A 12,962-nucleotide genomic window follows, 5' to 3' on the forward strand; every position below is an offset into this window, starting at 1 on the left:
TAAACTTCTTTTGAGATGAAAATGTACTTCATGGAGAAAGAAAGTAATTCTGTATCTAAGCATATACCTTGTGAACATACAAGAAAAGCATGAAAAAACACAGTCATCAACATAATTAAAAACTGTTTGTTATAGTATCAAGAGATAACTGTGTGTGTTTGTAATTTTGAAATATTAAAGATTTTTGAACTGATTGTTTGTATGGAAACTGTAAAAACCATATTGTAGCACAACAGTAGCATAGTATGTTTAAATTAGTTTTTTGTATTTAAAGAAAAAGTCTGAATTGATATTGGCATATTTATCATCCTTTCTCACCCCCATTCTCACATTTCTTAAACTGTGTTTATGCATGCTTTCATCTATCAACAAAATGTGTTGGGTGTAGTTTCTTTATATACAGTGCTTTGCAAAAATATTTACCCCCTGCAAAGTCTTCACATTTTGTTGCCCTTTTGAGCTTCCAATATTGAAACTTTGAAATTGGACTTTATATTTAGAATCTACACAATCTGCAACAAACTAAGAAAGCTAAGGAAATGCTGATATTGTGTAAGTAAGATTGTTAAAGAAATTTAAAACATTCCCAATTGCATCAGTGTTCAATTATTGTTTTTAAAGGTAACAAAATTAGTGTAATAGTCTCTGTCTGTGTGTAATCAGTGTGGTTTAACTTGACTTCACAGTAAATGCATCTGTTCAAGCCACAACTCGCATAGTGATACTGCAAACTAACCATGAAGACAGAGGAGTTTTCCAAACAAATCAGGAGTAAAATGGTACAGAAGTACAGATCAGGAGAAGGTTACAGGAAAATTTCAAAATCAGTGATTATCCTTTTGAATATGATGAAGTCCATCAGTAAGAAGTAGAATGTGCTTCACACCATCTAGTCACTACCCAAATCAGATTGCTTTTCCAAATTAGTAGGTGGACAAGCAAGAAAATGTTTGGGAATGCCATTTTGAAACTAGCAGTGAGTTTGAAAGATTTTCAGAGTTCACCCCTCCAAATGTTTGGAGTAGTGGCAAGGAAGAAGCCATTATTAAAAAACAATCATCTTAAATCTCGTATGGAGTTTACAATAAAGCATGTTAGTGATACTGCAGACATGTGGCAAAAGGTTTTATGGTAAGATGAGACAAAAATTGAGCTTTTTTTGGTCTAAATTCAAAGCATTGCATCTGTGACAAGCACATCACCCAGTCAACACCACTCAACCATCAAGCATGGCAGTGGCAGCATCATGTTATGGGGATGCTTATCATCAGCAGGGACTGGGAAACTTGTCAGGATTGAGGGGAGGTGGGTGGTGCAAACTACAGGCAAATCCTAGAGGGAAACTTGCTTGAGTCAGGCAAAAATCTAAAACTGGGTTGAAAACTCGCATTTTGGCAGAACAATGACCAGAAGCACAAAGCCTAAGTCACACCAAAATAGTTTTAAAAAGAAGAATGTGAATGTCCTGGAATGGCTAAGCCAAAGTTTGCACTAACTGTTTATGATATATACACACAATTTTGATAAACATTTGCTGCAGTATAACTTATATTTATATCAAAATAAATGCTACAAGTGATTTTAACCTACTTAAGATAACCAAAAGGTTTTTGTTTGTGGACTTCAGGTTATTCTAGAACACAGTGCTCAGTTTCATTTAATGGAAAGAAAAGAAGATAAAGAGCTGGAAATGGAAAGTATTGTGATGGCACTGGGAGCTCTAGCAATGTTAGTAGACCATCCAGAACAGGTAACTTTGTATTTTTATAATTTTACATATTAAAAAAAGGGTTAATTCTTTATGATTATGAGAAACATATTTAAAGTAAAATTATATTATATGGGTATTAAAACTTTAATTAAAATAAAGTGCAGAACAGCATTTTGGCCTTATGCTATATCTTTGTTAATCTGAAGATAACATGAGAAGGTCAAAATGTTGTTTTGTACATTATTTTAATTAAAATGCAGTACTTGTATCAGCCATATTTAGAGTACAAAAGGATAATTTAATCATTGTTACTTTATCTTATAGTCTATTAATAATAGTAACCTTATGGCAGGGAAGTAGAAGTTACATGTCATGACCTTACTACAGAGTTAAATTCAAAATTTAAACAAACAAATGTATTTTCAATGAATTTATCATCAAAATATAATTTATAATTCAAGCTTAGATATTATAGAAGTTTTTGTTTTCTTTGTATTAAAAGGAAGTATTTAAATAAGTTCATAATCTTTATTTTTTCTTTCACATAACACTTCCTTGATCAGAGTTGCCCATTTTAGATTCTCAGTCTACCTTTATATGATCTCTTGAGTTTTGCACAAATTACACACACTCAGCATAGATATTGTTAAGCAATGATGCAAATCTATAGCCTTCAGTCTTTTTGCTTTGTTGAGACAGAAACATTAAAGTGAAACTCACTTGCCACACTCCTTGTATTATTAACATTTCAAAAAATGTCAGTAATTCTCTTTGACATTTGTTATTGGATTATTTATCAGTAAAAAGAGAAGCTTTAATTTACTGAATTCACTATGAATCTAGATGTTCTGACAACATGTTTTGAATTAATTGGATACAGTTTCGTTATTTGCCATCACATAGACCGAAATATCATTGTTTATCTCCATATGCAGCAAAACATCATACCTTATACAAAATTATACAATAACTTGCACCCACGTGTTTCCCAGTTTCTACCCTAAAGTAGTGTTGTTTGTAGTTGTTTCTTTGATTAATTGTTAAAAGAAGCCATCCTGAACAGTTTTGAATAATCTTTCTCCCTTGTGGTTTAACTTTAGCATCTTCCAGTCTGTATGTCTGAAATTAAAATCATTCATAATTAACAGGTGAAATCTTAATCTCATTATAAAGTTACTCACTAATTTCATCATCATTTGGTGGTCCTTCACAAATTCCCAAAAAGCATTTTTCTTTTATATTCACTGATAGAAATACAAATAGATTAAATCTTCTTATTATCTTTGATATTCTCAACTTCAATAGGATGTAACACACATTTTACATATAATGCCACTCCTCTCTCCTCTTAATATTCTATCTCTATTCAATAGTCTTTAACCCTGTATTTAAAAAGAAATTGTCATCAAAATCCTCCATTAATACTGATGATCTAAAGTCATCTGTTTTATATATTATACTTCTTGTATTAGAATAGCAACAATTAAGCCTACTCTTAAAACTACTTCTATACTCATTTCCTGTGCTAAACTTTTCTCTTCCTGTTATTCTTTTTCCATTTAGTTCTTCCTGATCTACACAACTGTCTACTCCTAGACTAAAACTTACCTTACAACTGAGTTAATAGCTTTAACAAACAAGTCAGCCCTTGCCCTATTTAAATGTAAACCATCCATTCCAAACAGTTGTTTTCTTCTGCTGAATTGATCCCTCAAGTCCAACCAGCTTATCTTCTCATCTTTACATACTAACCTAATGGCCTGCTTATAACTTCATCCACATGCCTTGTCAAGGAATCACTTGTAACTATAACCTCTGTGTCATATACATCCTTCTTTGACTCTTCTGTTTTTCTTTCCTCCAATAATTCCCTCATCTGCAGAAGTCAAGGGCTAAAATTTGTTGCTCATCAGAATAGGCTCATTATAATTTAATTCACTACTTTTTCTCTAAAAGTACTCTTTCTAACTTCCTGAATGTCATTGTTAGCAGACATATCATTTGTATGTAAATGCTTAAGCTCCTCCTTAAAACCTGTTGCTGTTTCTCAGTCTATGTTTCTCTTTATATCTTGTCTCTACTTTAATTAGGATAGCTTCTAACTTCTCTTCCAAACTACAAAATCTGCATAAAAATTGCACATCTTCATTACTACATTCCTTTAAAGTACATGGTAGTCCTGGTTTCCTAAATAAAATTAACTCACTGCACATTACATGTAATAAACTGTGAATGCTTAACTTCTACATTAGTCTTAACCATTGTATTTATACTTACAGCTTGAAAATAAATACTTTATACCAAATACCTGTAGGCATTTGTTGATACTTTTATACTGTTGAGCCTAACACTTAAGAACCAATAATATTAATTTTCTAAACATTACTTTGTTTCATACTAAAGTTTATCTTTCATTATATGGAACTTAGAAACAGAACTTAATAATTTATTAAAACTAACAATATATGTAACTTTAATAATAAAGTGTATTTAGCCTGATTTATAACCTACTTTTGTGTTACAATGGTATAAGTTGAATTTAAAATGCTAAGAGACAATAAAATAGTTTTAGATTGTATTTATTTAACAAAACAGTGTATCTGCTTTATGGTTTGAAATTTGGTTGAAATATACATATCCTAAAGTACCATTACCTGTACTAAGCTTATTTCAATGCAGTAGTCAAATTTACACCACTAAACTTTAAGTTAAAACATTTACCATCTTACTTTTATTCACCACAATTACTATATCCAGTTATTATTGTGCTATATAACTCAGTTTACTGCAAATTATATACATATTAAATAACTTTCAGAAATCTTTAAAAGTTTAATTTTTCAATGTCCTCCTACCTATGTGTAATTTCATGTGTTTACTTTTCTACTAATATTCTAATTTTAATGTTATATTTTCCTTTTCTGTTGTTTACTATTAGTTTTTTATGTTTATGAACATTAATGGGTGATGGAATGGTATGAATGGCAGAGCAACATCAGCCTCCAGTAAAACTGATTTGAATACACTTTGTATTCTGAGACATGGATCAAAGGTTACATTAGAAGATATTCAGAAAACTATTAAACTTTTCAATTTTGAATTTTAAAATGCAAATAATGAATAAATGACTAAAATATAAAAGTAAAACCTAAATACATTTAATTATCTCACTAACTATAACATATTTACATATGAAACAACTAGTGCTATCATGAACAAAGCAGCCAACAAAAATACAAGCAGTTGACCTACCCAATGAAAACAACTTGGTATCAATTTCAAAATAACTGTTGTTTGACTATAGTGTAAGATGAAGTTTTCCTAATGACTATAAACACGTGTTGAAAGTAGATGTAACTTCTAAAGCTCAAAGTTAACTATAGAAGGTGGGCATGACACTTGTTGGGGTTAACAAAATTTATTTCTTGTTTCAACTGCATTAAACAAAAGAACTTTGAAACATATGCATCAAAAAGTCAAGTCGCCTTGTTAAGAAATGATTAAATAAGAGTTGTAAGACATTGGGATGAACAATGGAAGTTCTTTCTAAAGTCTTGTGATATTGATAGCTATGAAAGAAGTGGTTTCCTATTATTCAACTGTATTACTATTCCACATAGGTCAATTTTCCTTTCCACACATTTAGCAACAACTGGACTTGAAGCATCACAAGCAGGGTGCTATTTGATGTATTATGACATATTCATGGTTTTTAAGTATAGCTCTGAAAATTTTAAATAAGCTTTATATTTTGCAGTCTAATTAAAAGTGTGAAAGGTATTGTGACATCTGACTTGAATAGATGATTTAACAATTCCTATTGGTTCTTAGTCATTGTGCAGAACCAGTAATTGTGTGGTTGTTTGTAGTTGTTTACATTTATTTACAAGTTGTACTGTTTATGATTTTATAACTCTTTATTATGTATTTTAGAAATCTGGTTTTTGATTATGTTTCAAAATGTCAAAATTACTAAATAAATACTAGATGTGTTCTTTTTTGTCATAAGCAACTCTACACTTAATAATGATTCATTGTTGTATCTAATCTGGCAAGATCAGTTTGTTCCATATTTTACAAAGTGGCATCCTTCCACTAGTATAAATATTTGTTTTGTTTTTTCAAAAATTTGTTGTTATAACAAAGGAAATGAATATCACATTAATTGCCATTTCACTTTATTTCGAGTTTTTATTTCAGTTTGTAATGGATTCTCTATAGGTAAATTACAGTTATTGAAATCCTGTAACTCCCTTTTATGTTTTGTGTATAAATTGCATTATAGTTAAAAACAGAAGACTGGGCTACACTCAAGAAATGTCAACACAATTTACAGAAAATAGCAGAGCATCATCCAGTGGAGCATATCCAAAAGTTAGCTGAGGAATTGAATATAAATATTGGAACTCATGGAGCAGCAGGGTTGCCCATCTGTGGGAAGAAAAGTCAGTATTCACAGAAAATAATTGCGGGTAGAAAAGACCAGAAAGATATATTTCATAATGATTCAGAAAATAAGAGAGACCAATGTGTACTTACAGATAATTCAAAGCAAAATAGTGATTTGAAAGAGAATATTATAACTGTTGGGTTTGAAAACCCAGGCTTTTGTGGTGACAATGAGAAGAAGCAGTATGTTTCAGATGCAAAGTATTCTGGTGTTAATAATAACAGTTGGCTGCATGGTGAAGTGTTGTGTGGTGTCAGAGAGACAAAAAGTCAAAACAACAGCTTAACACCTTTTAAGAGAGCATGGCAAGAACTTCATGATCCTTTATTGCCTGTCATTGGCCACTCATTAATAACATTGAAAAATCTCATTCTTAGTAAAGACCCTGAGACACTGGAAAATAAAGAAAAACTTCTTGGACAGTTCCAGGTACAGTTTTGCTTTGGTTCTACATGTATAACATTAAGATCTCATAACTATTATTATTCTCTTATTTTGTTTTTATTTTTTAAATGTATTCATTTTAAACAAAAAAGTTTCTGTTCTTATGCATTATGAGCATTTCAATACATTTGTTAACCTTTCAAAGATATGAAGGAGCAGTTGCTAGAAAACTTGTTTCTGTTATAGCAATCTAATATTGCAAAGATATTACATAATATTTTTGTGTTTTGTTTATGGATTTTTTTAAAAATATGATAGCATAGAGTATTCTAAAATGGAGTAAAAAAATTTGCAGTTTTTCAAAATGACTTTGTTATTAAACTAGATTTTTCAAAATTAAGCTAATTAACCTTACAAACTGGTATTTGATTTGATGTGATTAATTCTTGTTTAAATATGCTAAGAAATTGTTCTGAATATGGTCTTAAAGTAGCTTAATCAATTATCTGCCATTAAGATTTCAAGTTGTTGAGCTTATTACATAAGAAGCAACATTTCTTGAACTTAAAAGTTTGAGGTTATCATATGTATATTATGTAAAATATAGTTGGTAATTTTTTTGCTCTCATTTTGATATAAAACATCTATCAAACCAAGTCCAGAAATGTAAAAGTCTGCTAGACTAATTTCCAAGTCCACCACATTTGAGTTTAGAATACCATAAATTGTGTATGTACTAGCCTAGAGCTAGTGTTTCTGATGTCATGAAATATATGCATGTTCCTAAAATACAGCTTTATAGATAATTATTCAAATTTACAGAAAATCTAACTATTGTTAGTTTTTCTTTCAAATCATCAAATACCTCCTAAAATCAGTAGTTTTGTAAAATTGTTAGTGTGTTTATGTATGAATTGCATAAAATTCCCACATTATGCTGCAGAATTCAAAGACCCTCCCCCCTCATTATTCATAGTCCTCAATATACCTATTAAGCTTCTTCATTGTCTCTTTGAGCACACAAGGTCTATCTGCCACACTTGGTTGTGCTAACTCCAAAACAAAACTGTTAAAGATTACAGACCAACAAACAAACATACAACATGAATAATAGAATAGGCTAGCTGATATGGAAACAAATATACATAACTCACTTACTGACTTATATGTAGAGTTATTTCATTTTGTATTTATAACATTTTTAATCTATGAGATTAATTTTTTGCTGGAATTAGGATAGTTCTTTTTAATGGAAAATTTTATTATTCAAAGTGAAACAGCTGTGATTGAGCAAAATGACTTGGACTGTCCACTCTGAATTCTGCAGATTTTTCCTTGGTACAATAGGAGAAGGCATGATGTTCTAAATATTGGACTGTTGTGTAGTTGTTATGGTTGTGTCTTATATGTGTACTGAATAACGTTTTCAGAGAATTTTAGGTTTTTATATATTCTGAATGAAATTGTGTCATTTTCAATACATTGGAAATGCTGTTCTATTACATACATACACTGATTAATCTACCCATGTATTTTACATCTGCATTGCATATGCTATGGAAGAAGTTATTCCAGTGAATATAGATATATATTTGCAATGTGTAATAATTTAGTCATTAAAGTGAAAGAAAATTGTAGAGCTAGCAGAATTTTATTTAGGTCTAATTCATTTTGTTATGTCTGATGCATCAAAAAATGTTTTACATCCTGTAAATAATGATAGAAAACTTGATCTTGTAGATCAGAATGTCTTATAACCTCATTGTAAGTTTCACTAAAAATTGCAGTAAAAGAAATTCTAACCAAAATTATTTTTTGTGTCCTTTTGTCTTATCTGTCTTAATTATACAATATAATATACACAAAAAATAAAGATGATATAATATTTTCATTGCATTATAGGAGCATCTAAGAAATGATGATACCTATATTTATTTATCTGCTGTACAAGGCCTTGCTGCTCTGGTGATTCATGACACAGATAACATCCTTCCGGTTCTCACCAGAGAGTTCTTGAACAGCATCAATACATCTATTCATCCAGTTCATACCACAGTTATTTTGGGTGAAGTGTTAACAAATGTGTGCAAAAACCTGGGTAAGTAGAGTGATCATATTTTTTTATTCATAGTGGTGCTTATTTTGTAATATACATATTTACTGTCCTCTTTATAATTTACACTTCAAAAAGTTAAGAAAAAATCTGATATATTTTAATACTTTGAAAACAGTGGAACAGTATTATTCAAGAACTATTATTTATCATATATTTTAAAAAATAAGGTGCAGTACAATAACTAGCTAAATGTTTCTTTTTCTGCTTAAAAAGAGTCTTCCAGCTCTTATTAGTAGCATCTTTACAGCAACACCATTTCCAGCAGTATTTTTTTACAAGGGCACATCTCTTCCCACAGCTACAGATGTTATAAGTGAATTTACCCTTGTCTATTATGGTGTTCAAAAAGAGATTTTGTGCACTCATTGCATTTCTTTCAATAAAGATAATTGTTTATTAGATTTACTGCTGTTACAGAACCTGGTCTTGTTAAAGTGAAGGTTGGTTTAGATACTTTATTTGACAATAGAATTAATACATCTAGGTTTATTGCAAGAAATGCAGCAAGCATACAAAATCCCTTCAAAGCACCAAAGTACACAAGGATAAACCCACCTAACATCAAGACCTGCACTCTTTACTAAATACACTGCTGGACATGATGTCACTGTGAATCTTTCACTAATGAGGTTTGGAAGACTCCTTTCAAGCAGAAAATGAAAAAAAAAACAAAAAAACTTTGCTAATTATTATACTCTACCTTATTTTGATATTTACATACATATATCTGTTTGTGTGTATATATATTGGGGACAGGAATGCTAACTTCAAAAGGTAAGTTTTATCTTACTTACTCCCAAATAGTAGTACCTTATTTTCATTTTTTATTTATTATTTTTCATCTTTTTTTTTATTCGTATTTTAACTTGGGAGAGCAGTCACTTTCCCACAACTGTCTGTAGACAGTGAAGGGTGATATAGACGTAGGATGTTGTAGGCTTGAAGCACTCACATCTCACTCTCCTAATTTCTAATTTTCTTATATGAGACTAGAAAATTGGAGGCTAAGACTGATAGGTGGTATATCCCCACTGCAATGTGGGTCCTACTTCCACAGTCACCTCCAAAACCTAAGATACGTGTTTTAATCCCACATTGTAGCTTGTACCCTAGGATCCCTTTTTTAAAAATGTGCAGCATATTTTTAAAAATTTCATGTTAATGTGTTTTGGTTTATAACTTTAAAAATTTATGATTATAATATAATTAATCAGAGGTTGGGATTTGCTGTGTTTAACACAGTCCTTTCTCATGAATTTGTTCATTCATTTAACTTCATTTAGATATAATTATTTAATTTCACTCTTATATATAGACAGACACACACACATTCTCTCTATATACAGGTAGCACTAAGTCATTTTGAAAAATATCAAATGATTATTTCTTTATATTGCTTTTATTTACAAACTCTTGTTGCTTTATGTCTCTAACCTCAAAAAACTACTTTTATTAACCTGAAGATGAACTAAGAAGGTTGAAACATTGTTCTATATTTTATTTTAATTAAAGTTTTAATACCCATACTAGCTGTCTTTAGAATACATTTTAACTCCAAGTGGGTTTTTCTCATCATCATGAAACTACTCATTAATCATGGTGTATGTTTCTCTCAGGAACTGTTGCTCCCAAATATCGAGATACCCTTCTCCCCACGTTCCTGATCGGAGTTCGCAGTCCAGATTATCTGTTGAGAACATCCTGTTTATCTAACCTAGGGGAGATCTGTAAGTTGCTGAAGTTTTCCCTGGGACCTTATACACAGGAGGTATGTTATTGTAATGTAAATAAGTTGTTATAATTTTGTACAATACTGTGTGATAACCCACTTATACACAGGAGGTACGTTATTGTAATATAAATAAGTTGTTATAATTTTGTACAGTACTGCGTGATAACCCACATATACACAGGAAGTACCTTATTGTAATATAAATAAGTTGTTATAATTTTGTACAGTACTGTGTGATAACCCACTTATACACAGGAGGTACGTTATTGTAATGTAAATAAGTTATAATTTTGTACAGTACTGTGTGATAACCCACATATACACAGGAGGTACCTTATTGTAATATAAATAAGTTATAATTTTGTACAGTACTGTGTGATAACCCACTTATACACAGGAGGTACGTTATTGTAATGTAAATAAGTTATAATTTTGTACAGTACTGTGTGATAACCCACTTATACACATGAGGTACGTTATTGTAATGTAAATAAGTTATAATTTTGTACAGTACTGTGTGATAACCCACTTATACACAGGAGGTACGTTATTGTAATGTAAATAAGTTTTTATAATTTTGTACAGTAATGTGTGATAACCCACCTACTGTTAATATATTTCTTTATTCCTTACATCCTCTTTTTCTTTTTTATTTAGTACAACTTACAAAGCACCATGACTTTTAGGTTAATGCTTTATTTCAGACTTGATGCCATTGAACATTTAATGTACTTGATCTTCAGTTACTAGATAAACATGATTATTATCATATGATTACCAGTTGTTGGTCTACCTTACATTCAAAAATTAAATTTTGTGTTATTTACTTTCTTTACATTTTCACGGTTAAAGATGTAATTGTAGTATTCACGTCTTCTAGATAAGAGGTTTGTCCTACATGCAAAAAAGGACAAAAACACCAGGACAAATTGTGTGTTATTAACTTGGACTGTAGTAAGTGAAACTATCACATATTTTTAGTGGATGTGTTATACTGGACTCTTGCTTAAAATACAAAATTTCAAAGCAATTCATTAAGAAATATCTTAGATATAACATATTGAATTTTGATTCAGTTTTGTTTTTTGTCACTAACAGTATGGAAATTATATTTGATAGAAAAACATACTTATTTTTTATGGATTTTTTTCAAATATGGGACAGTGATAGATCTTTACAACCTACAGTTAGGAATCTCATTTGTTTTAAATATAAGTCAGGTGTGCAAAGCTATTCAACAAAAACCACTCAAACTTAAAGAAATTTTTTTGAACACATGTATTCAGAAAATCAAATGAGCAATTGGTTTAATGTTTTTAGTACAGTTTTACCTAACAGAAAAAGCAGGCAATTTTTAGTTTTTGTCTTTTGGTTTCAAGACAGATTATTTCGAGCAAAAAACTAAGAGGTGAAAGGACATGCAAATATGTAAGTATGGGTTAGGCCAAGCAAACTGGCAGTTTATTGCTCAAGTTTTTGAAAGAATCATACAGGTAGATGGTTATTATTCATTATTCATTGCCACCTTTTAAGCACAATTTTAAAATGTTAACAAATTATCTTAATTAAAGAGTTTAGCATTACATGATACTAGCTTAAGCAATTAGCATATATAATGATGCTTGATATGGTTGTACTGATTGAATGGAGGTGATAACAAAAAAAAACTGTTAATGTTAATCTAAATTCCATTGCATTAGCATAAAGAAAGCTACTAACACTGTTTTAGAAAGAAGAAACTACCACCATATATTTTAAAGAAACTGGTTGATTCTGTGAAGTAGAAGTCTGATCTGAATAATAAGGTTGCAGTCCTAAAAGTAATAGAGGTTACTATCGAGTATCACTATTATATATTGTCAGAAAGTCATGATACCTAATCAAAAACACCTTGAGTATGAAAAAAAAAGTGCAGCCTAAAAAGATTCAGCATGAAATTTAATGTAATGAAATAAAAAATATCAGTGAAACTGGTAGCTCCACAGCAAATATTCATTCATTAGTTAGCCAGGCCATGTATTTTGTTTTACACACCATCATGACCACAATTGAACAAAAAAAAAAATGGACCTGGCTAACTTATGAATGAATATTTTACTGAAAAATTCTTATTGATGCTACAAGTGTAGTTTTGGTTTCATTCCTTTAAACAACATTCTGAATCCTTTTTTAAGGTATTTTTGATTAGATTCTAGTATTCTTTGAGGGAATTTTTCCTAGGAATGGAGAATGATGTGTAGAGAACAGGAAGTAAAAACAGCATCATATTACTTTAGACAGTAACTGGTAATACTACTAGTATTGCTGGTTTTAGTATTACACTCTTCCTGTATTTGAATGCAGAACTTTCGAATAGTTGATCTTGTATATACCCAGTTGAATCTCAAGCATGTAAACTCTTATATATCAGAAGTGAAGTATTCAGTAAACATTTTTTGTTTCTAAAATTGAAAAGCCCTTTCAATCTTGACTATTTTAAAGACACCTGTGCTTGTTACTACTACATTTTCAAATGAAATAAAGTAGAGAACAGAAATAAACTTCAGTAATTATTTCTGAACATTTTTAT

The 12,962-nt window shown here is 30.3% G+C and overlaps 1 protein-coding gene across 5 annotated transcripts in view; it reads left to right on the forward strand.

Moving 5' to 3' along the window:
* The window catches only part of Tango6 (transport and golgi organization 6), a 111,567-nt gene that overhangs the window by 94,468 nt on the left and 4,137 nt on the right, over window positions 1–12,962 (forward strand). For 4 of the 5 annotated variants that reach the window (XM_076478809.1, XM_076478811.1, XM_076478812.1 and 1 more), the window contains 4 exons: window positions 1,628–1,750; window positions 5,997–6,590; window positions 8,448–8,643; window positions 10,278–10,429. In XM_076478809.1, coding sequence (XP_076334924.1) covers window positions 1,628–1,750; window positions 5,997–6,590; window positions 8,448–8,643; window positions 10,278–10,429 — 1,065 coding nt within the window. Of the gene's footprint in view, window positions 1–1,627; window positions 1,751–5,996; window positions 6,591–8,447; window positions 8,644–10,277; window positions 10,430–12,962 lie in introns of those variants that run through there. The other variant, XR_013020621.1, reaches the window with a different exon arrangement.

Source organism: Tachypleus tridentatus, chromosome 13, assembly GCF_004210375.1.
Source record: "Tachypleus tridentatus isolate NWPU-2018 chromosome 13, ASM421037v1, whole genome shotgun sequence".
In the NCBI taxonomy this organism is placed as follows: Eukaryota; Metazoa; Arthropoda; class Merostomata; order Xiphosura; family Limulidae; genus Tachypleus; species Tachypleus tridentatus.